This window comes from Dermacentor variabilis, chromosome 4 (genome assembly GCF_050947875.1).
Source record: "Dermacentor variabilis isolate Ectoservices chromosome 4, ASM5094787v1, whole genome shotgun sequence".
NCBI lineage: Eukaryota > Metazoa > Arthropoda > Arachnida > Ixodida > Ixodidae > Dermacentor > Dermacentor variabilis.
Genome location: NC_134571.1, coordinates 8,670,534 through 8,696,020, shown reverse-complemented (window position 1 = coordinate 8,696,020; position 25,487 = coordinate 8,670,534). Strand labels below are relative to the sequence as shown.

At 51.1% G+C, this 25,487-nt stretch overlaps 1 protein-coding gene across 1 annotated transcript in view; it reads left to right on the top strand.

The window, feature by feature from the left end:
* Positions 1-25,487, top strand: part of LOC142578639 (major facilitator superfamily domain-containing protein 6-like) — a 201,266-nt gene that overhangs the window by 132,505 nt on the left and 43,274 nt on the right. The window contains exons 2-4 of the mRNA XM_075688065.1: positions 20,017-20,110; positions 20,346-21,881; positions 21,943-22,119. Coding sequence (XP_075544180.1) covers positions 20,044-20,110; positions 20,346-21,881; positions 21,943-22,119 — 1,780 coding nt within the window. The 5' untranslated portion in view covers positions 20,017-20,043. The remainder of the gene's footprint in view (positions 1-20,016; positions 20,111-20,345; positions 21,882-21,942; positions 22,120-25,487) is intronic.

Below are 25,487 nucleotides of genomic sequence, written 5' to 3'. Positions count from 1 at the left end.
CGCCAGGAAATGCGCCAACAGCATGCGACTCCGTGGAACCAGTATTGCCAGTGTCCATCTGACGACTTGAGGTCGTTAACGCAGGGCCGGAACTCCTGCGCCAATCGTGCCATTTTGATACAAACGCAGATTCCTGCGCCAAACTGCGCCAAACACAGAAAATTAACCGAAATTGCGCCACGCTGCGCCAGCATGGTTTCGACAGTGTGCTCCGACAGTGGCCGCGAACAGCGAGCGGATTCGTTCTCCGAAAGGGTGCAGCCGTTCATATTGCGCACACCGCACTACGGTGCCCAATGACGTATTTGGAATAGTAACAGATTGGAGTAGTTTTACGTTATACCAGAACGTTAAGCATGATGTTCCTTAGAACCACCCTCGTGTATTACGTAGAAATGGCTTTAAAGAAAGTTTCAGTTTCGCCCGAAACACGAAGCACCGATTGCGATAGCAAATTAGGAGACAGCTACACGAAGTAAGGATAGTTGCTTTATCGGCCGTATAAACTTGTAAACATTTGCTTACTAAATATACACAGATGTTGTTAGACGCGCACACGCAAACGTGAATAAATTCACTCGATCACCGCGCACACTCGCTGCGAAGACGCTGGGCTGAGGATGCACAGCAGCACCAGCGAGCAAAGTGGCCTTCAAGCTGCCTCCATCTTCTACGCGAACTAAGCGGTGAAAACCCAGCGCACTCGAAGCTATCAGCGCTCGGCGCATGCCCTCTCACTCTATCGCAGATCGCTTTCAAGATAGGGCCCCCGCGGACGCCATACGCAGCAGCCACTGGAAAATAATGCACCCTTCCTCGCCTCCCCCGTGCGTTGCGCGTGACAAAAGACGGCGCGCTTTCTCCCCGCTTTCATCATTTGCGCGCGCAACATTGAGCCACCACATCGGCTTACCATCGCACGCTTTTCACTCGGACGCACAGAATACGGCGCGCGACGACGATGTTACCGCCCTTGGACTTTATACGGAATATCACGGCGACGCCGACGCCAACGGCATAAGTGCACCTGGAGAGTTCATATAATTGCTATCGCAATAATAAACCGCGAGTGTTCGTAACTCTGGCTTCTCCGCATGGTCTGTTGGTGAAGCGCATTTCCAGGCACTTCACGAACACTGTCAATACATTCGACAGCTTCAGAATAGTGTTTGTCGCCTTAAGTACGTTAAACGTAAGCATCTTTGCGGTGCGTTACGGTGCGCGTCCTTTCCAGTTTTTTAGTTTACCGTACGGAAACGCAAACGTAAAGAAGATGTTATAAAACAGTGCGCCGTCTGGTGCCTCGTGCCAAACGTATCCACACCAAGACGATCCATTAGCAACCATCCTGTTGTTCCTATGTGGACGCGTCTCGTTAGGCCTACGGGCGCTAGAATCGCCGAACGATCTCAGAAAATTGACGCGCTTCGCGCTCATGACTAACCTTTCAGGTGAGTTTAGAGAAAGCAAAAGCTCATTGCAATAGTTAAAGGCGATCAATGCGAGTCAGAGCGTAGCCATCACGCGAATTCACGCTGAAGCCGGGGCCATGGGTGCCGCCATGTTCGACAACGCTATTTCTTCGCGTCCGCGAACATTACGAACGTTAAACTCGCAAAATAACCTTCATTATCAGAGCGCACGTAAACCACAGAAACACAATAACGCTCGGAGCATGCGCATTGAGGACGACGCTGTTTCTTTACGTACGTAGTGCGTTTACGTTTCGTTGCAAACGATATTCTAAAGCTCTATTAAAGAAAAGTGTATTTATAAAAATCGTCTTGGGTCATATTTTGAAATTTCGGGCACTAGTGCAGAATGCGTTTTTTTTTTATTGCTACCAGAAATCTACAGGCAGTATTACCAAAATTAGCATGTACTAAACGGTTTCACTATTGGGGTAATCTATTTCAAAATTCAGGTGAAGGCGTTGCTGAAGACAGTTGCAGTACAGCGCTCGCGTTGATTTATTCTGTTTCGTCGTGGTATCGAAGTGCGTCGCCATATTCCATTATTCCACCAAAATTTAGATTGGATTGCTTCAGAATGGAATTTTATCTGCTTCAAATTACTCCAAAACACTACTTAGTCTGCTCCAAGCTGCTCCAAAATGCAATTCTGACTGCCCCAGATTGCCCCAAAACGCAATTTTGCTTGCTCCAAAATGACTTTGGGCAGTCATGCCCCTGTTAAAGATATAGTAACATGGTTTGGCTCTGTTGGTGTTTCGTATTTCTTAAGGACGTTCGTTCATTCATTTCTCTTTTTCCTTTGTCAAAAAGTGAATGGGGACAAAAAACCGTAGCAGCGGCTTGACAAAGGTCCAGACTCTCAGTTCACACATATTCGCATCCGCGACCTGTTATCTCTGTGGTCACATGCAAGCCTCTTTTGATGTTACATGCTCAGATTTCTTTTTTTCTTTGTATCGATGTAGATGTATAAAAAGGTAGGGCACGTCAGAGCCGCCTATCCCAGCACCGTTGCTCCAGGAAAACATAATGGAAAAGAAAGAGAAAGAGAAAGAAACGATGTACACACGAACACAAGGCGGCGCAATGCCGGTGTGTGTGTGTGTGTGCATGTTGGCGCCCACGCTTGTCAAAGCGCGGCAGCCGGGGAGAGGAGCTCCCCAACTGTGAAGCCAGGAGGTCTGATCGGCGCCGGCCCGGCGGATACGTCACTTCTTGTCAGAACGTGTCCGTGCGCCGCCGTCACGTGCGCCTCATCCCGAGCCGTTCCTTCTTGCCCTCGCCTCCGAGAGTATAAAAACTGCTGCCCCCGGACGCCAAGAGAGAAGCTTCGATTTATTCAGTCGAGTAACGTGGGCTCCCGTTTCTCCACTTCGGTCGACCTGACCGGCCGCTCTTTTCCGATGCTAGAATAAACAAGTTGTTCTATTAGCACTCGACTCATCCTTTGCCAGGACCTTCGGATGCTTCCAGCTGTGCCCCAGGCCGCCAGGCCAACGCTACCCTTGGGGCTTGCGACCCATTTGCAACAGCACATAAGGATAGCACAACCGCGGGATCAGCTTTTTAAATAGGAAGCACAATGTAGAAGACAAAAAATTAATGTCACTTATAGGCAATAGATTAGTCTTCACTCAAGCGAGAGAGAGAGAGAGAGAGAGAGAGAGAGAGAGAGAGAGAGAGAGAGAGAGAGAGAGAGAACAACTTTCTTGAAAAATGCCTGCAGAATCGGTTAGGCTCCCTCCACTCAGGGAGGACAAGCTTTTACCGCGACGCGGCCACTACGTCAGTCTCGTGCGTTGTGCTCCTCGAAGTCTTGGACCCTCACTACTTCCGCGGGTCCGAGAGGGCCGGCGCCCCCTTCCTGGGGGTACTGCCCCCCTTCTCCTCGGTTTCGCTCGGTCGCAGTCTCTCTAGAGCTGCCGAGACCTGCTGGACGGCCTTGAGTTGTGTCTCTTGATCACAGCTCCTCGATGCCTCCTCCAGCTGCGGCGGGATCGTCGTCTTCTCGCTGGCTTCTCGCGGATTTACGCTACAGTCCCAAAGGATGTGAGCCGCGGTGGCTCTCTTCTTCGCGCACAGTCTACACACGTCACTCGCGTACACGCTCGGACATGCGTGCTTAGCTAGCACCGCGGTGAGCAGGGACCCCGTCTGTAACTGTCTGTATAACACTGCCTCCTTCCAGGTAAGCCCCGGGTGAGGTGGCGGCATAGTCTGTCTGTTCTGTATCGGGAATGACGCACGTGCCATGCCTGGTGCGGCGATTCATCGTGCTCGCCTAGATTAGATATGCGCCTTGGTTGCCACACCCCTTGCGGCTATAAAAGCACTGTACGTTCAGCAATAAAGAGCATTTGGTCGCTGGCCACCTCGACTGATACATGGTGTCAGAAGTGGGGTAGCTCACGTCGATGGAAACACGATGGAGCAACTGCTGAAGCTTCCTGAACCACTACTGTTGTCTGGGAATATCGCCAAGAACTGGGAATTGTTCCAGCAGAAATTCGAGCTTTTTCTGGAAGCAACGGAATCGCCAAAAGAGCCCCGAACCACGGCCGCCAAAACAGCACTGCTGCTCAGCGCTGCCGGAGACGACGCATTGAAGGTATTTAACAACTTCCTTTTTCTCGGGGGCGAGAACAAGCAAGATTATGCTACCGTTGTTAAGAAATTCAAGGAGTACTGCCAAGAACAACAGAATGAAGTCTATGAGCGGTACATATTCCGATCCGGAGTGCAAGGCGAAGGGGAGTCATTCGAGCATTTCTTGCGGGACCTCAGAAAACAAGCAAGAAGCTGCAATTTTTCGGGAATAGCTGATTCCTTAATCCGCGACCAAATAGTGTTTGGCACCAGTAGCCCACGACTGCGTGAAAAGCTCCTCAACGAAAAAGACTTGACACTTGCCAAGGCTGAGCAGATTTGCAAAGCGGAGGACGTAACATCGCTGCAAAACAATGCCTGGGCGCAGCCCGATAAGCACGTGGCGCTGGTCATGAAGCGGTCTGGGCAGGTTTGCAAAGCGGAGCATGCGGTGCAAAAAGAACCGTTGGCACAGCCCGATAAGCAAGTGATGCAAGACAAGCAGCAATCTCGGAAATGCGCCAGATGCGATCGTTTACACGCCATACCCGGCAGATGCCCTGCGTTCGGCAAAACGTGTTTCATATGCCGAGGTGTTAACCATTTCGCAGCTTGCTGCAAGAAGGGCCCGCAAATCCGAGAAGTTGGCGAGGAGCAAGACAGCTTCGACATTCTCGATGTGACAGTCTCGAGCATCGACGCGAGAGCGGACTGGGTAGTACATGGGAAAGTGGCTGACCAGATGGTTAACTTCAAAGTGGACACGGGATCTCAGGCCAACTTGCTGCCCTACTCTATCTACCGACGATGCAAGACGGCAGCAGATTTGAAACCGAGCTCTTCGGTGCTTCGATCATACAGCGGTGGTGTCATTCGACATTTCGGTATGGCAAGGCTACCAGTGACCGTGAACGGCCGGTCGAAGGACGTCAACTTCTATGTCGTCAAAAAAGGGCAACCAAGCTATACTGGGACTACTAGCATGCGAGTCGCTTGGTCTGGTGTCACGTGCAGTGGATGCTGTAAAAGAAGGAAGCACCACAGCGGGCGGCAGTGAGGACGTTCTAACCGAATTCCGCCAGCTTTTTCAGGGAACAGGCTGCGTGAGTCGCCAGTATAAAATGGTCCTACGCAAGGATGCGACGCCAGTTGTCCAGCCAGCTCGGCGGGTGCCCTTGGCGCTGAGGGAACCTCTGAGGGAGGAGCTGGAGCGCATGCAGCGAAGTGGCATCATTGAGAGGGTCCAGAAACCGACAGACTGGGTAAGCCCTTTGGTTATCGTGCGGAAGAAAGACGGAAAAATACGGGTTTGCATGGACCCTAGAAGTATCAACGAGTGGATACAGCGAGAGCATTATCAGATGCCAAGACGCGAGGACATAGAAGCTGAGCTCGCCGGCGCTAAGTACTTCACGCTCCTCGATGCACGGGCGGATTTTCATCAGGTACCTTTGGATGACTCCACAGCAACTATATGCACGTTCGGTACTCCGTTCGGGCGTTACCGGTTTTTGAGGCTCCCGTTCGGAATCTCATCAGCCCCGGAAGTTTTCCAGAAAATCCTGAGCGAAATATTTGACGGCTGTCAAGGTGTGAGAGTGTACATTGATGATATTCTAATATGGGGCTCGTCTAAGGAAGAACACGATGCGCGCCTGCGGAAAGTGCTGCAAGTGGCAGAAAAAGCAGGCTTAACTTTCAACGCTGAAAAGTGCAAGGTTGGAGTGACGGAAATTAAATTCTTGGGTGACGTCATTAGCCACGATGGAATAAAGCCTAACCCAGCGTTGACGCAGTCGTTGAGGGAGACTCCATGCCCAACGGATAAAGCCGCTGTCCACAGAATGCTAGGAGTAGCAAATTATTTCAGCAAGTACTTGCCTAATCTCGCAGAACGTACTACGCTTCTTCGCAGCCTCATCAAAAAGGACTGTCTTCGAGTGGACCGAAAACCACGCTAGTGAGTGGAGGATGATCTGCGACATGCTTAGCAGTGCGCCTCTCCTAGCTATTTTCAACCCAGCCAGAGAAACTAAAATCGTGGCAGATGCATCAAAGAATGGTTTGGGGGCTGCACTTTTACAGCGCCACGGTGAAAACTGGCGGCCAGTCGCTTATGCCTCGCGTGCAATGGCCAACTCGGAGCAGAGGTACTCGCAGATTGAAAAGGAAGCATTGGGGATAACGTTCGGCTGTGAAAAATTTCATCACTTCGTATACGGACGTAAAACTGTTATCGAGACTGACCACCGTCCACTGCTTGGTGTTGCAGCGAAAGGAATCAGTGATATGCCACCCAGGCTTCAACGTCTTTTTCTTGAGGCTAATAGCTTATGATTTTCAACTGCAGTATGTACCAGGAAAGAAATTCTTTCTCGCAGACATGCTATCAAGGGCTCCAGGGACAGCGACTAAGGACTACTCCGACGGCACGGAAGATGTGGAGGTCCACGCGGTTGCAGTCATGTCAACCTTGGTAACACTGGCCCGTCTAGAACGCTGGCCCGTCTGGCCAAAGCAACGGCGAATGATCAGGACTTGCAGTCAGTGATGCGCTACATTAATGGCCACGGTGACATTGTGGGAATAATGAAGCCATTCGCGTCGGAGCTCTCATTGATTGAAGGAATTGTATTTAAAGGCAGCAAAGTTGTAGTCCCGAAGTCAATGCGAAAGGAAGTTCTCGAACGTATTCATGAGGGACACATGGGCTTGAACAAGTGCCAAGCAAGAGCCAGGGGCCTCGTGTTCTGGCCGGGGCTGAACTCTGATATCAAAAACCTGTTGCAGAGTTGTGCAGTTTGCCGCAAATATACGTACAAACAGCAAAGTGAGCCTTTTATGATCAGACCTACACCGGCCCATGCATGGTACCGCGTGGGCGTTGACATTTTTCAGTACGGAGGCAGCTCGTACCTGTCGGTTTTTGATGCCCATTCGAACTTCCCGGAAGTGGAGAAACTGACTCGTACAACATCCAGTGCCGTAATTGAGAAGTTGAGCGCCATCTTTTCAAGATACGGCATTCCAATGGAAGTCCACACGGACAATGGGCCGCAGTTTTCGTCTTATGAATTTGCTCTCTTTGCATCCAGGTACGACTTCAGCCACGTCACGTCGAGCCCCGAGTTCCCGCGATCGAATGGACTCGCTGAGAAGGGGGTTCAGATTGTGAAAAGAATCCTAAAGAAAACGGAAGAAACAAAACAAGACTTCTGGCTCGGGTTGCTCAACTACAGATCCACTCAGCTCGAAGATGGCCGCTCCCCTGGTGAACTCTTGCAGGGCAGGAGGCTTCGCACTCTGCTCCCAGACTTCAGGCAGCAGCCAAGCATACCAGTATTCAAGCGAGCCCAGGCGGACACTCGGGGGAGAACGTTACCACTTCTCAATACCGGCGATGTCGTGAGAGTACAGGAAAAGACATGGAATCGCCGAGCTCAAGTTACCGAAGCAGTTGCACCGAGGTCTTATCGAGTAGTCACCGAGGACAACAGAGTGCTACGTCGCAACCGACAGCATCTGCTTCCAACTGGTGAGCTGTTCCAGCAAGAAGCCCTCGAATGTGACGACCGGGAGAGCGAACGAGCGTGTGAAGCACTGCAACTCACGGCACCTGCTGCAACTGGAGACTCGCCTGTGAGCTCCGAGAACATTCCGCAGGCGCCGCCGCCCGTGACTACGACTGGACCGACTGTGAGCTCAACGGCTCCGCAGGCTCTTACATTGCGCCGATCTACCAGAGATAGGAGACCACCGCAGCGCCTGCGGTACGACCGCAATTTCAACCAAGTACTTGGCATCTATTCTCCACAGGAGGGAAGATGTATCGGGAATGACGCACGTGCCATGCCTGGTGCGGCGATTCATCGTGCTCGCCTAGATTAGATATGCGCCTTGGTGGCCACACCCCTTGCGGCTATAAAAGCACTGTACGTTCCGCAATAAAGAGCATTTGGTCGCTGGCCACCTCGACTGATACATGTTCAGTCTGTACCACTTCACTATTTCGTTGAAGGTGGTCATCTTGTCCTTGGCACTGCACCGCGACCAACACTACAACACTCAGGCGACCATAGCATAATTAGTGATCGCAGGTATGAATATCTGTGGGGAGGAGGCGAAGGATGCCTGCATGCATCAGGTGTCACTGGCGACAATAGTTCTGCAAAGACAAATGGCATCCGAGCGGCAACTTCGGTGAGCAAAGCTGCTTTACAATATGAAAGAGAGAGCGAGAGACGTTACAAACAGACGATAATACAGGCAAAAAAGTAAGTCAGCACATTTTTAAGAATACCTTCTGAAGCGCGACGGGCTCCTTTCCGAACAAACCAATCCGAGGATGTTCGAGAACGAGAATCATATAGGCTGCACCCAGTGGCGTAGCTAGGTCGTTCGGCACCCGGGGCCCATAGGTCCCCTCCACCCCTGTCTTACTACGCCAGTGGCTACACCTTTCCACGCGGCGCGGCCCCGCTGCTCTCGTTCCAAATAGATATGAGCGGGCTTTGCCAACCCACGAGACACGCGGTTGGCACGCCTTCTCGCAGCCACCGCGCGTCCGCCAGGAAACGTCAATCCGTCCAAGAGGCTACTGTGCTCGGGTTGCCCGCGAAGACCGCGCGGCCCCGGCGACGCCCGTGCAGCTGCTGCCCTGGGGGCAGAGAGGCAGGATCGAGCGGGACCCTTCTGGTCGCGGGAACATGTTGGGGTTCGAGTGTGCAGCGACTAAAAAGTCACAAAGACGCAGTGCCGACCAGGCCGAGGTACCCTACTCGAGGGGGCACTGAAAGACGAGAAGGAAGAGACACACTGCACACACGCAGTCAAGCACCGATCGTCAATCACGAGCGGTGATAAGAGGCTGGTACTTTTCGCTTGCCACACAGGGTGCTTGTTGATAAATATGTAAAAGCATTCTTCAATGAAAATGAAATGAAACACAAGTTGAATGTAAGTAAACTAGTGTGAAAAGAAAAAGTTGTACGGCCTAAATTAAGGAAAAATTATTTAAGACAGGACACCAGTTTGCATGAAATTAGCACGAAGAAAGCAAAGAAGAACATCTATTCTTTCGGCTTTAAACTCCTTTAGTGCGGTAGGACCTTAACAGGCTGTCGCAGTGAACAGCGGCATCTCATGTGATTGCTTGCTTCTCAAGCAATGGCCCTAACTGTCCGCGGCAACAGGACAGACGAAACACGCCGTCAATTCATCGGATTCGCGGTGACAACCGAGAGCCACGACTGCGCGCCCGCGAAGCAGGCGGCCAAGTCAGAGAGCCCCCTCTAGCAACACTCGTGGATGTGAAAGACTCGAAAAACAGGCAACGTTCCCTGATAAATGGCCTCGGTTTCAGGTGATGCGGCGCTCCCAACCTGGGTGCGCTGTCATTCCGGCGTTCCTGCAGAAGGGACCGCAACCACGTTCGCTTATCCCTCCAGGAGGAAAGAGGATCCCACGTCTTCGAACCCCGAGTCGCAACAATACTAAGTCGACTGCAAGGGTCCCAGAAAACTGCACGAATGCAAATATTACACTAATCCACAAAAAGGGAGTCGTTAAAGAATTTAAAAATTATAGGCCCATTAGCTTACTCCCAGTATTATATAAAATATTTAGCAAAATAATCTCCAATAGAATAAGGGCAACACTGGACTTTAGTCAACCAAGGGAACAGGCTGGCTTCAGGAAGGAATACTCTACAATGGATCACATCCATGTCATTAATCAGGTTATTGAGAAATCCGCAGAGTACAATAAGCCTCTACAAGCCTCTACAAGCCTCTCTATATGGCTTTCATAGACTACGAAAAAGCATTTGATTTAGTAGAGATACTAGCAGTCATAGAAGCATTGCGTAATCAAGGAGTACAGCCCGCTTACATAAATACCTTGGAAAAATATCTACAGAGATTTCACCACCACCTTAATTCTGCACAAGAAAAGCAGGAAGATACTTATAAAGGAAGGGATCAGACAAGGAGACACAATCTCTCCGATGCTATTCACTGCGTGCTTGGAAGAAGTATTCAAGCTATTAAATTGGGAAGGTTTAGGAGTAAGGGTCGACGGCGAATACCTCAGCAACCTTCGGTTTGCCGATGACATTGTTTTATTCATCAACACTGCAGACGATGATGAATAACCGGGAAAGGGAACAAGAGTTCAGGATTGCCACTCAGCCTCTAGAGTCTGTGAAGGAGCACGTTTACCTAAGTCAACTAATCACAGGAACCCTGACCATGAGAAGGAAATTCACAGAAGAATAAAAATGGGTTGGATCACACACAGCAGACATCGTGAGCTCCTGACTGGAAGCATACCAATATCATTGAAAAGGAAGGTATGCAATCAGTGCATTTTACTTATGGGGCAGAGACTTTTAGACTGACAAAGAAGCTTGAGAACATGGACCGCGCAAAGAGCGATGGAACGAAGAATGCTAGGCATAAAATTAAGACAGAAAGAGAGCAGTTTGGATCTGAGAGCAAACGGGAATAGACGATATTATGATTGACAGGAAGAGAAAAACAATGGCGCTGAGCAGGTAATGTAATGCGCAGATTAGATAACCGTTGGACCATTAGGGTGACAGAATGGGTACCAAGAGAAGGGAAATGCAGCAGAGGACGGCAGAAGACTAGGTGGTACGACGCAATTATGAAATTTGCGGGTGCTAGTTGGAATCGGTTGGCGCAGGACAGGGGTAAATGGAGATCGCAGGGAGAGGCCTTCGTCCTGCTGTGAACATAAAATAGTCTGATGATATATATATATATATATATATATATATATATATATATTGTTACACACGAGGTGTTTTAATGCAGAACCAGATGAATCTGGTTGATAGGCGCGGTTCTTGAAGAGCGGTCTCGCGGCAGCTTGGCTAACGTCGTTCTCTTCCTTCTTTCATCTGGTTGTCTGCGCGGCAGGCGTGGTTCATGACAGCCTGTGACATTTCCCCGCTGGCAGACGAAGCCCGCCGGGCGAGTCAGTCATCTCGTTGGTTGTAACGCCTCAGACGCGCGACGTGTGTCACTTCAGCCTTGGCCGAGCGTCGTCCACTGCTCGTGAGACGCGCAATGCGGTAGTTTACTTCGCTGAGGCGCTCCAGAATAACGTAAGGGCCGACGTAGTGGGCGAGAAACTTCTGGCACAAGCCACGCTTCCGCAACGGCGTCCAGAGCCACACAAGGTCACCAGGATCGAAGTAAACGTGGCGGTGACGCCCGTCATAGCGTATCTTGGACCGGTCCTGCGATGCTATGGTGCGTAGCCTAGCGAGGCGTCGCGCTTCTGCTCGACATAGGATCTCATCAATTGATTCGTTGTCATGAGCGAAGTAGGGAAATATGGTGTCGAGGGTGTAGCGCGGCGGACGAGCATACAGAAGGAAAAATGGTGAGTAACCAGTGGTCTCGTGTCTCGCGGTATTGAATGCATAGGTAATGAAAGGCAAGATACTGTCCCAATTCTTGTGTGTTGAATCGACGTACATGGACAGCATGTTGGCAAGCGTTCTGTTTGTGCGCTCGACCAGTCCATTAGTTTGTGGATGGTAGGGCGTAGAATGGCGGAAGCTACATGAACACAGACGAAGGGTTTCTTCAACCACGTCCGCGGTAAACTGTCGCCCACAATCGCTGATTACTATGCGAGGAAGTCCATGTCGGAGTATAACGTTAGCCAGCAAGAAGATAGAAACTTCTGTAGCTGTGGCCGATGGCAATGCGGCGGTCTCACAATATCGGGTAAGATGATCTACGCAAACGATAACCCAAGGATTGCCGTTAGAGGATCGCGGGAAAGGGCCCAGAAGATCTATACCAACTTTCTCAAAGGGGACGCTAGAAGGGGGAACTGGTTGAAGCAGGCCGTGTGGCGCTTATGGCGGACGCTTGTAGCGCTGGCATTGAGAGTAGCTGGCGACGTACCGTTCGATATCTTTCCGCATCTTAGGCCAGTAAAAACGTTCTTGAGCCGGGTAGAGCGTACGTGTGGAACCAAGATGACTGGAAGTTGTGTCATCGTGCATGGCGTGTAATACTTGGTGGCGAAGGTTCTTGGGGACAACTAAAAGGTAGCGTGCACCGGTGGTCGAGTAGCTCTTCTTATACAGCGCGCCACCATCACGTAGGCGAAAGCGACTGCCTGCAGGTGACTCCTGTGCTGCCGCGAAGAGCGGTTGTAAGCTCTCGTCTTTGTGCTGCTCGGATATGACGGTACCCATATCCGGAAATTCCGGGGACACAAAAGCGATGTATTCGTCAAAATTGTCCGCATCACATTCAGTTGTTTGAAGTGGCATCCGAGAGAGACAGTCAGCGTCAGCATATCGCCGGCCACTTTTGTAGCAAATAAGGAAATCGTATTCCTGTAGACGGAGGGCCCAGCGCGCTAGTCGTCCTGAGGGATCCCTCAGATTCACAAGCCAGCATAGCGAATGATGATCTGTTATCACAGTGAAGGGGTGCCCATAGAGATACGAACGAAACCGTTGCACGGCGAAGATGACCGCCAGACACTCTTGTTCGGTGACTGTGTAGTTGCGCTCGGAGCGGCTCAAGGACGGGCTAGCGTAAGAGATCACGTGCTCACTGTCGCCAACACGCTGAACTAGCACAGCACCTATGCCTACGCCGCTGGCATCGGTGTGAATCTCAGTTGGTGATGAAGGATCAAAGTGGCGAAGAATTGGTTGGGATGTCAACAGGAACTTGAGCTGGCGAAACGATGAGTCGCAATCTGCAGTCCACTCAAAGGGAACGCCTTTTTGGAGAAGGCGCGTAAGGGGATGAGCCATGTCAGCAAAGCGGGGAATGAATCGGCGAAAATAGGAGCACAAGCCCAAGAAACTTCTTAACTGCTTGACAGAGTTGGGTATTCTAAATGCTTCTACGGCCACAGTTTTTTGTGGATCTGGTCGGATGCCTTCTTTAGCGACCAGATGGCCTAGCACAAGAGTTTGTCGTTCCCCAAAACGGCATTTTTTTTTAATTGAGCACAAGACCCGCTTTCTCCAAGCAGTTCAAGACCAAATCCAAACGTTTGTTGTGCTTACTAAACGTTCGCCCGAAGATCACAACGTCGTCTAAGTAGCACATGCAAACTTCCCATTTTAAGCCGCGTAATATCGTGTCCATGAACCTTTCGAACGTTGCGGGCGCGTTACACAACCCGAAAGGCATCACGTTAAACTCGAATAGTCCGTCGGGTGTTACAAATGCTGTCATCCTTGTGTATAGGAATTTGCCAGTAATCTGACCGTAAATCGATTGAGGAAAAGTAAGATGCCGCAAAGAGACAGTCGATGGCGTTGTCAATTCGTGGGAGCGGATATACATCTTTCTTAGTAACGGCGTTTAGGCGACGGTAATCAACACAGAACCGCCACGTACAGTCTGTCTTCTTCACCAATATCGCGGGGGCTGCCCAAGGACTAGATGATTCTCGAATGACGCCTTTGCATAGCATTTCTTGGACCTGATCGCTGATTATCTTGCGTTCTGATGGGGATACACGATAGGGTTTTTTGTCGGATTTGCTGGGCGGCTCCTGTGTTGATGCGGTGACGAGTTATGGACGCAGGAATTGATGGCGGTCCATCGTGCTGCACAAAGTCGAATACCGAGGTATGTTTCGTAAGCAGGGCCATCAAAACTTGACGCTCGTTATCGCTGAGTGACTTATCAATCATGGAAAGTATCTTCGAGCTCCCGGGGCTCGAGACACTGGTTGCTCCTCCATCGGGGAGCTCTGAAAGTACTGCCACCGATACGGGCGAGTCTTCCTGAAACGTGGCAATCTTTAGGCCTTGAGGTAGCACTGCCGCTTCAGTGGAACAGTTTAGCGCCCACAGCCCCGCGCATCCATTGGTCACTGAGACCACGCAGTGCGGAACTAACACGTTTTTCTTGAGGCAGTTCCGATGTGCAGGTTCCACTGCAGCATCGAACGAGATAGGAGTCGGAGATGAACAGGCGACGGCAACACGCATCGCGGATAAGGCGGGCACAACTGTATCCTCAGACACGCACAACACACTCCGGGCAAGCGTCACCTTCAAAGAGCACAGGTGAAACACTGGTGTCGACGCTGAGTTCTCCCGTCCGGCAGTCAACATTCGCACCACACAATTGCAAAAAGTCAATCCCCAGAATCACGTCATGCGAGGAGCGAGGAAGAACAGTAAACTCTGCATTAAAAACTTTCCCACCCAAAGACACATCCACGTTACACACACCAACCGGGTATAATGCTTCACCACTGACTCCACGGAAACTTGTGCACTGGTCCTAACGAAACATAACCTTGCGTCCCAGAAGGCCTTTAAACCCCACACTCATGACCGAGACAGTTGCTCCCGTGTCGACTAAAGCCATTGTAGAGACCCCATCAATCAGTACGTGAACCTTATTCTTTAGCATGAAAATAGTTGGAGGCACTTGAGTCGGCAGCACACATTTTCCAGCGACCTCACCTCCATCGGCCGCGCTGGCTAGTTTCCCGGCGGGGGCGACACGAAACAGCGCCGAGGCGATGGTGACGTGAATCGCGGCCGAGGGGATGGTGATCGGGAGGCTCGGAAGGCTGGTGGTGGCGTCAGAGTACGGTCGGAGGCAGGGGAGCGGTAGCGGTTCCGGGTTCTTTCTTCTCCAAAGTAGGTCTCCTGGGCGGTGCATCGCTTTTCTCGAAAGTGGCTTCCTGAAGTGGAGTCTCCTGGCCACTGAGTGCGCAGTGTACGACCGCTAGACCGCATAGTCGGCGCTGACGATCCGTAGTTTGATGCTCGGCGTCGGCTACAGTACCTAGCTATATGGCCAGGCATGCCGCAGCAGTAACACACTGGCGAAGGGCGAACTTCAGAATGCGGATTGAAGTATTCTGCCGAAGACATCGGTTGAGGGTAACGAGGCTCTTCCCCTTGAAAGTATTGGCTTACCCTTTCGTAATGGGTTAGCCACTCATCTACATCTTCCTCTGCCTTCGCCGAGAACGTGCGTGGCTCTCGGTAGTGCTGGATAGGGACTGGGCTCGCCGAGGCACTGCTGGTGAGGGTATTTTGCTCTGTGGCCATGACTGAGCGCGACGGCGAAAGTCCGGCGAGGCGACGGCTCCGGCGTAGCTCTTGTGCTGGTGGCTCCGTTGTATACGTCGTGCGAGTTACCCCGCACAGCTCCACCAAATGTTACACACGAGGTGTTTTAATGCAGAACCAGATGAATCTGGTTTATAGGCGCGGTTCTTGAAGAGTGGTCTCGCGGCAGCTTGGCTAACGTCGTTCTCTTCCTTCTTTCATGTGGTTGTCTGCGCGGCAGGCGTGGTTCATGACAGCTTGTGACAATATATATATATATATATATATATATATATATATATATATATATATATATATATATATATATATATATATATATATATATATATATATATATATATATCGTTCGTCGCTGCTCCTCAGTGATCAGTATTTAAATGACAGAAGTATTAAAGGGGAATCGAGGGTTTCCGCGTTGTGGTTTACCACAGTATATTCGTGTACTGCAGGTACCGTAAGTCACGAGAAAAGAAGACCCGTTATTTGCAGCCAAGGCCACGCTCGTTACACGTATTCTATTTTGAGGGTACAAGTGTCTGACGAGTCAGTTCAGACCTTCGGACTCCCGCTACCCTTGGTGCACAAGCTCTCCGGCGCATCGGGATGCGAGATGAACGCCGCAGCTGCTCCACCGTTTCTGCAGGGAAGGCCGCCAACGCCTTCCTTGTCGTTCCAGAGAGCACGCGGCTGGATTGACAAAGCTCCTCTCCCAGCAAGGAATTGCTGTCAGGCATAGAGTCTTTTACGCTACATTTTAAGCAACTGTTGAATACCAGAGGAGCCGAGCCACAGGGGCCATTGAACTGTTGTCCCGCGCGCAGTGGCTTGCATACTTTTATCGAAGTGTAGTCACACGCAACAATCGCATGTTTCGCACACTGCAGGTTCTGGATTTTATAGCCGCGCATTAGTCCCGACCCAGGGATGAGCTGGTGACAATGTAAAAAGAAGCACCCGGTTCACGCACTTGTTCAGTGTTGTGCGAATCAGTGCGACTGTTTGAACAAACCAGCTTTAACGCCGGTTTATGATCGGGGGTGTTGATCCACCTGAAATGGCAGCGCACAAAGGCTGTGCCGGCGCCGTAACGCCGCCCATTCTCGCGTCCTCTGCCTGAGCGCATCGCCATCCGCTCCCCTGATTGCTGTCGAGTGTGCGGGGTGCGCGTCGCTGCTGCCTCGAGGCCGCCCTCGCAGCCAACCGTAAATTGCCCCGAAAGAGGAAAGCCAACCTCTTCACAATCTCTCTCGTTCTCCACGTGCCTGCCTCGTGCTCGATGAGTTAGTTCTCTTTCTCTGCGCGCCAAGTTGCGTGCAGAGCATTCACGTGGCACGCATCGTTTCACTCTTCGCTTTGTCTGTCGTTAACGGCCTCTGCGATCCGACGTGTGCAGTTGCGTTGCATGAGAAATGTGTGTTATGAAGCTTGTCGCCCTGTGGGGTTCATTTCCACGGTTGAGCGGTGGCCGTGTGGCCGGACAGCGAGGGGGCTACACAACGTAGCGACAGACCGCCTGTCCGCGTACGAAAAACGCTCGTTCTCATTTGGTCACCGGCACGTCGAGCGCTTTTCAGGCTGGAACGATGGCACCCGAGGGCCAAGCTGTGCCATCTGTCGTCGCACGGGATTATATGAACAGACCAGCGCCCCGCTGTTGTTACGCAGCGATGTGTACATACTTTGGCACCACTATGAAAGTCCAGGAACTTTGATGGAAGAAAGCATCTATAGTTGTTATTATAATAATTATTATGATGTGTCTTATTACGGAAAGCTTTATACAGTGTTGTGTTTGGCCGAGCGCATGGAAGCTGTGGGCGCGGGAGGCGCCGTGTGCAGTGGATGTATTTACGAGGCGTTTACTGCTGTCTCCTTCTGAGGCGAAAAGCGGCCGCACAAGCTGTCGCTCGACGCACCGAAATGTGCAGCTCGCTCATTGTGAGCGTTGGCAGCAAGCTGTGCTTACCCGATGATGGTGAAGAGGATTTGGTGACATCCCATTTGAAACGAGGTGGGGCAAATCGTCACCTATAGCCTGGTTGGGTTACTCAGGTATGCTATCAACGATTTCCCTTATGTAGCATTCTGCTATACATCTTTTTAATCTTCTCTATCTGCCTTGTACCGCTGCCTGTGCCTGTAATGGATCCGGTCGTATCAGTCCCTTCCCTGCTTCTTTTTTCACCAATACTCTAAACGTGCCTTGCATATCTCGACTGCTGACCGCTTGACACTTCCGTCTACGTTAAATCCAAGCGCTTCTGTAAGTTGTACGTTACGTAATGGTCTCGCTGGATGAATCCCTCCGCATATTCCGTAAGGATGTGGGCTGAGCGGTCTCCGGACTTTTGCTGCATGTGCCTCATATAATTGGGAATATTTGCTCGGGTATGTGTTTGTCCTTGGGCAACCAGCTCGAGCTTCATAAAGCAAGGCACTTCCCTTCGTGTTAGCGTACATATTTTTCCCTTCAAATTTCATTCTTGTAAATCTCCATGGTCTGTCTCGTTTCCATTCTGTGCACCCAAATTCCCTGTCCCTGTTTCTCTCTGATTACCCCTGGTTGTGTATCTACACTTTCAATTACCGTGTACTTGGTTGCAAACTTTCTGGACCTCTTCCTCCATTCTGTCTCCACGCTTTTTAGGTACAGACACTTGTGCACTTCAGCTGCCCATTTATTTTGATCCATACTCCTGGGCCTTTCTTCAAAACTGATTTTGCTCTGCGCTTCTCTGACTTCAAACGAGGCCCAACCCGTGTCCCCCTGCGCTGCGTCATTTGTGGTTTTTCCATGGGCTCCCAAGGCCAACTGGCGCGCCGATCTTTGGTTAGCTTCCAGCCACGACGATATATCTGATTCTAGGCACAGAATGGCACTTACGAATGTCAGCGCTAACGCCGTCACTCCTTTCCCAGATTCCACGCACCACCTCGCATTTATTGCCGAAACTCGCCGCGCGTCCGGTGTCGGCGCCTGCCCGAGCGCGCAATCCTGGAGGCCGTGCACCACGCTGCTGTCGCGCATGCCGCCGCGTCTCCGTGTCAGGTGCACGCTTTGGCTTCGCTACATTCAATAATAGTGGCGGTCGTGATAGCTTGGTGTTCGGTTAATTTTCGTCGGGTCAAAAGGTAACATCAATACAAAGGTTGTTTACTGCTGTGACACACAGGTAACTGCGGCGCCAGGCCTAATGTTCTAACATGCAACAGGACGCACTGAGACACGTATAACTTGACGTCTGGCGCCACAGTTTTTTTTTATTCAGATACCCTAAAGGCCCTTGTGAGCACTACACAGGGGGGGGGGGGGGGGGAGGGTTAACAACAGGATATTTCAAACACAATTAGGGGGGGAAAGGCAATATAGAACACCGTGGTAAAGATCACCGAATACAACAAGAAAATATAAAAAGAAAAAAAGGAAAGAGAATTGAATACATGATGAAAAAAAAAAGAACACTCCGTACAAAGCATGTAGATACACTTACAATGCGTCAAAAGCATAAAATTCTGCTTTTACCCAACATGCGTAAAACTGCGCTTCAAATGACTTACAAATGAGTCGTGATCATGTATAGAAGCAATTTCTTTTGGCAGCTTGTTCCAGTGATGAATAGCAAGAAAGAGAGGTGATTGTCGCAGGAGATTCGCACGCGCAAACATGGATGTTATCGATGGATTGCTCCCGTAAATGTGACTTCGGCCCACATTACATTTAGAGATGATGAAACATATCTAAAGCTAACACATCGGTTTCCGGGTCAACCTTAAATATAGAAGGGCGCACCTTTGTAGCAGCTATTGCGGACTGGCGATGTCTGTGCTCCTTCCAGCGCAACGCTAAACCTAGCCTGCTGTCTGTCACTGCCGCATTTCTCTAGTTATATTGCTGCAGTCAGACCAGACGCATTGGTTCCCCGTCGGCTTTGTATGAGCTGACATCATGCAACCATCTCGCAGAGCGAGCTAAAACATCTTCGCACCATTCCACACCAGCGGTGGCGACGCATTCAAGTAGCACCGGTCCGACTCGCACAAGGCGAAAAGGAGGAAAGGCTCGCAGGGCGTTGGTTACCAAACGTTTCCTCCTCACCCTTGCAAAAGTATATTCAAATGCGAGGGCAACACAATTGCACAAAAAGGCGAATAAGCACCTTAATGTCTCGATGCGAGCGTGTGAGAACCCAGGGAGCAAAAAGAAACGCTGCTGTCACCAAGCACATTAGAATGGTTATACTTCGCGGAATGTGGAGAGCGCATAGATACCGAGTCTCGCATTGTAAATGCAGTAGTATATACCTGGGCTCGGATACGGAATTATTAGTCTCAAAGTTAAGCAAACGGCTATCGGTAAACCAGCATTAGGCGTTTCTTCAAATGAAGTAATACAGGCTGAAGTGTAGGGGTGGTCAGTGTTAGAAGCATGGCAGGCAATAGAGAAGAAAACGTATACGAAATGTGGTTGAGGCAAGTGGAGAGAAAGCGATGGATTTTTCAGGTGTAACTGTACCGCTTCGCCTTGGAGACGCAGTATAAAAGGACATGTAGAACTTGCAAGAAAATACTGATGGCAAGGTTGTGTTCACTTACATCTCCATCTGTGTCAGATGCACAGAGGCCGATTGTCGGGTGTGGGCCGTTTCTATCTTTTTCGCTTTCTCTCTGCCCCCCCCCCCCGCCCCCATTCTCCTTCGCCGCTAAGTGTACTTGGAACAAAGAATAGAAAAGGCCACCGTTAACAGTATGGTTGCAGTTCAAATGGGCACGAAGCGGACGGATGCGAAACTTCCGCAGTAAAACTGAATGATATGCACCTGATTTTTCCCTTTCTTCTTCCACATGCAGGTGCAAGGACGACCGGAAGGAGCCGCCATGACGGTCAGCCCTCGCCTGCGGAAGTTGCTTCCGCTTATGGCTGTTTCCTTCTCTTTTTTTGCCGGTGAGTGGAGCGCAGGATACACTCTCTCTGTTACACACTCTGTCATGGGCCTTCTTGAGGCGCAGCACAGACGCCTCTTTGTCGTAGCGCATTTTAAAAACATTTTGTTGTTTCTCGTTTTTGTAATGGGGCGTTTCTTTCTCTGCACTGTAAAATTCGCATCAAGGTTATCATCTGTGATCCTGCTGTTTCCCTCGAGGCCATCATCTCCGGGATACGCGTAATGCATTCGCAGCCACAGGCAGCCTGAGCCCATTCCTGGGCCTGCAGCTGCGCGCTGTCGGGTTGTCCGATGAGGAGTCCGTGCTGGTGATCACGGCGGCCGCGTTCGCCAGCCTTCTTGGTCCCGTGCTCGTGGGGCTGGTGGCTGAGCGGCGGCGAGCCTACCGGTCGCTGCTGGTGCTGTCGCTGGTGCTGGCAGGCGCCGGCTACTCGGCGCTGCTGGCAGTGCCCCCCGTGGTGCGCAGTCCGCGCAGCCCGCTGCTCGAGTTCGACTGCCCGTCCGGACTGTACCTGGAGCGCTGCCCCGAGTGGGACTCGTGCACGGCGTCCGAGCTGAACCCGCTGGGGCTGGCCACGTTCCGCGTGTCCAACTGCCACTACCAGTGCGGCGGTAACCGCAGCAGCAGCGCCGAGCGGCGGCAGCCCATCCACTTCTGCTTCCTGAGCCACGAGGGCAACCTGTGCATCATCCACGAGGCCGGCACGCGTGACAATTCCACCACCGAGTTCGGCGCCAGCTTCCTGGCCAAGACGGCGCGCACGCTGGTCGACGTGAGCGTGGCCAAGTTCCTCGAGCACGAGGGCAGGGGCGACGACGAGCTGGTCGACGTGTGCAGCTTCGACCTTCTGGCGCCCATCGTGGTAAATCAGAAGCAGTTCAACGACTACGAGTGCCGGCCGCACCCGGAGGGATGCACCATCCGCTGCTCGGTGGCCGTGGCCGACAACCTGGGTCGCCGCATGCAGTCGGCGCGCTGCACGCAGGTCAAGGGCGACCCGCAGCTCACGTTCTGGGCCATGCTGGCGCTGCGGGTGTTCGGCGACCTGTGGCTCATGACGGCATTCTACCTGGTCGAGGCGGTCACGGTGCTCTCCATCAACGACTTCACCGGTCTCTACGGACGCATCAAGTTCTGGGCCGCGCTGGGCGCCGCTATATCCGCAGTCGTGACCGGAGTGCTGGTCGACTACTACAGCGAGCTAACGGGGGCCGCCGACTACTCGGCGGCGGTGTTTGTCTTCGACGGGCTTGCTCTCGTCTCTTGTGCGCTGGCGGCGTTCCTGCCCGCCGTGGAGGACAAGAAGGCCAACCACCTGCTCCACTACGGACTCGGCCAGGAGCCCCGCTTCTGCTCGCTAGACGCGAGCGTTCTCTTCTTGCTCGTGCTCGTGCTGGGCACGGTGTGGGGCTACATGGAGACGTACCTGCACTGGATGTACGCCGAGATGGGCGCCAGCCACCTGCTGTTGGCGCTGTCGCTTGCACTGCCCATGGGCTGCGCGCTTCCTTTCTTGGCCATCGCCAAGAACCTGGTGCGCAACATCGGCCGCGCCAACCTGCTCGTGTTCGGCTTCCTCTTCTACGCGACGCGCGCCGCCGGCCTCTCCTTCGTCACGGCCCGCTGGTGGGTCGCGCCTTTCGAGGCCATGGAGACGTTCACGCTGCCCCTGCTCTGGGTCGCGCTGGTCGCGGCCGCCCAAAAGGTGGCGCCCTCCAGCCAGAGGCTCACCGTCCAGTGCGTCCTCGTCGTCCTGCACTTCTGCGTCGGTACGTTCGAGTAGCTGTGCAAGCGAGCGCTGTGGGCGCACGCAGCTTTCTCTGGTCGCAGGCCGCGGAACGGGCACCATCGCGGGCTTCTTCTTGAATGCCACTTTCGGCCAGCGGACCACGTTGCGCGGCGTGGCTGTTGTGTGCGCGGGTGTGGGCCTGCTCTACCTGTTCCTGTACCACACGTGCCTGCGCAGGATCCGCAGGAAAAGCCGCCGGCGACAGTCCGCCATGCCCGGTAAGACGGCCGAAACAGCTATAGAGTCGGGTTGCGTGCAGCATGGCAGCTGGGACACGTTCTGCGCATCTCGCGCCCAACGCGTATGGTGACCTTGCAAATTGCACATTTTCCCATGCCTGCTGTTAGAAATGTATTTAAATGGCAGGTCTCATTGCCCCTTCTGCACATTCGCGGAAGCGTAACACCGGGCTGCCTTAAAGGACGCCTTGTCGTTTTTGACGACTCGGCATTTGACGACTCGGCATTAGGGCGACCTTATAAGAGAACACCCTCCTCCACAGACCGTCTACTTGAACTCTTGTCATCACCTCGTACCACGCGCCGGTGGAGTTCTTCGGCCGCGGGTGCCGTTTGGGGGTCTGTGGAAATATTCAGCCGGAGGTCCCATTTCACAAATGCTGTTTTCAAATGAAGCGAAAGCAGAACGGCGCTGTTAATCAATCAATCAATCAATCAATCAATCAATCAATCAATCAATCAATCAATCAATCAATCAATCAATCAATCAATCAATCAATCAATCAATTGACAATTTATTTAACGTGCCCAGGAACAACACTGAAGTCTTAGTACTGGTGCACAAAAAAAGAAGCTATCAACCCATGCACTCCGTACCAGGCAAGTACCCAGGGGGGGGGGCGCCCCCCCCCCTTCCCCCCGAAGTTAAGCAGCGTACCCCCCCTCCTCCCCGTCCACGCCACCAATCCTTACACACATTCCTAAAACGCCACCAAATCAATGTTGAGACTTGACAGCTATTTGGTGGTCAACATTTTGATGCCTCTTTCACTCTTATTGGATGAGGGTATTTATCGGCACCTCGGGGGGGCCAGTTTTCTCATCGATTCGGTGCCCGCGCGATTTATTCGAGATGCGTTCAGTGGTCACCATCTATTCAACGGTCACGCACATGGCTGTTGCTTCGTTAGTTCAACCTCTGTTGTTAAGAGTGATTCAGGGACCAGGAAAGGGATTCAATTCATAGTCAGCTGGTCTGTATGTTTGAGGAACGAGTTGCAAGGAGAGAACGCCAGTTGAGGTTTAACTTTTCCTTTTGCTTCATTATTTTCTCGAGTGGCGGCTCACCGCGACGCTCGTAGATCGTCGGAACCATATACCCGCGATATGGGTTAGATAATGTGCAAATTAAAATAGTGCGAAACAGAGTCCATCATCAAACCATGCAATAACCCTTAAACCCATAAGCAATACGACTGTCACCCGCTACCTCGTCTAGTTTTCCCCTAATTGTACAGCACTTTTTGTGCAAAATTGGCAACTGGAAACAAGAGTCGCATATAGTTGAGAAATTAAGCCAAGGCAACAGCCAAACAGGAAGGAAAAATGAAAATTAATACATATAACCATTGTTTATGAAAACATTTATGGATCACCATCTTTTTATTTAAGAAGGGAGTAGAGAAAACGCTGCCGGAAGTGGAGAACAATACTGTGTATTTGGAATGCCACTTCTGCAGTTATCAGCCACTTCTCTCCTATGCTTATGTAGGTGTTTTGATAACCTTCCGCGGTGGGCGCAGCACGTCTAGAACCGCAGCGTCCTGCGCTCTACGCGGTTGTAAGGCAATGGCGGCCACGGATCATTACGCAACTTCCCAAATAACAATACGAGTCGGTTTAGGCACTTTCTTGGTAGAGCAGTAAACGAGGGATCCAAAAGAACTGTGATTGTTCCGCAAGTATATATTTCTCTATAATTCTTTCAGAGCTAATTAAAAAAAAACGCCACTATAGTCGGATACAACTTAAGCCTGCAGTGAAGCCCCGCGCACGCCCTCATAACCGTCAGCGACTGTCCCTCCGCGAGGCTGCAAATAATTCGTACTTCAAGCTTTTCGTGTTACCCATGAAGGCGATAACCACAAAAATAAAATTATTAGCGCGTATGGTTATACGTTCTCCTTCGCCTAATGTAGTGGAATGGCGAACGCCTAATTATTTATTGAAGTGAAATGAAATGCTTGCTTCGCTGCAACTATTTGTCAAGTTTCACTTCAGTTGACAGTGAAATTTCAAGAGTAAAACGGGCTCAGCAGTCAAAAGAACTCTACCGCAGAGTTTTGAAGATGTAATTAATTACGGAGTTTTATGTGCCAAAACCACGATCCGATAATGGGGCACGCCGTAATGGGGGACTCCCGAAATTTGAGCCACCTGGGGTTCTTTAACGTGCACCTAAATTTAAGTAGACGGGTGCTTTCACATTTCGTCCCCTTCGGCATGCGGCCGCCGTGGCCAGGATTCGATCCCGCGACCTCGTGCTTAGCAGCCCAACACCACATCCACTAAGTAACCATGGCGGGTAGACTTTTGAAGAGTGAAGTGCTGATACTCCATACGCTTTGTCCATGTCTGTTGCATACCTCATTGCTTCCATCGATGAAAAGACTCTTCAAGAACAGCAGACGCTCCGGACGTATCAAGTACAACGCCATTTTGAAAGGCCGCACGACGACGATTTTGTTTGCTTCTGTGATTGGCAGGCGGAGTAACACAACCCCGCGTGGTCCGTGTTCCTTGGTTGCCAACTGCTGGTTTCTTTAAGTTGTATGCTATTACAGGAATCTACTATAGGGAAAGGCCTTCGTCCTGCAGTGGACATAAAATAATCTAATGATGATGATGGAAATCTTGATTTCGCACTTTCATTTGTTTGCTTGTTCTTGACAGTGTTCTTCTTGCGCTTCTTTCCTGCGCGAGTCCATTCGATGTGATTCCTTGTTTGCCAATTAAAGAAGAGGTGTATCTCACAGGCGTACTACCTGTGACATACACCTTATTTCATTTCTCTTTTGCGGGTTTACGTGTCTTTGTAGCGAATGGCGGGCATTATTCACATTTGTGCTAGTAAAGGTACCTCCCCTTTGATTTGCATAGAAAAGGTACCTTGGGTGGGCCCCCCCCCCCCTAAGAAGAATCATGGGTACGTGTCTGCTTCGTACAGATAGTCTACCAGCGAAGCTGAAACGTGCGGCCCCGGTGTTTATCGCGGGTAAATCCTTACTGTTCATTAAAGCCTTTCTCAATTATTGGTCATCTGTGTTTCTTAATTAATTAATGAATTAATTAATGACAACGACGAATGCGGAAGCAGTGGCGCGGCAGTGCCGAGGAGCGCCAACGAGCAATCTGTGGAAGAAGATGGTGAAGCCATTGATGAGCATGATAATTTTTTTCTACACACGGACACATAGTGGCGAAACTAACCCTTAAAAGCTTCTCTGTAAAAGGTAGAAATTATGGGTGGGCAAATATTCCATGTTTCGAATAGAAATTGAATGTTTTACGCTAACTATTCGTATTCTTATTTGAGAATAACTATTCGGTATTTTCGAATATTCGCA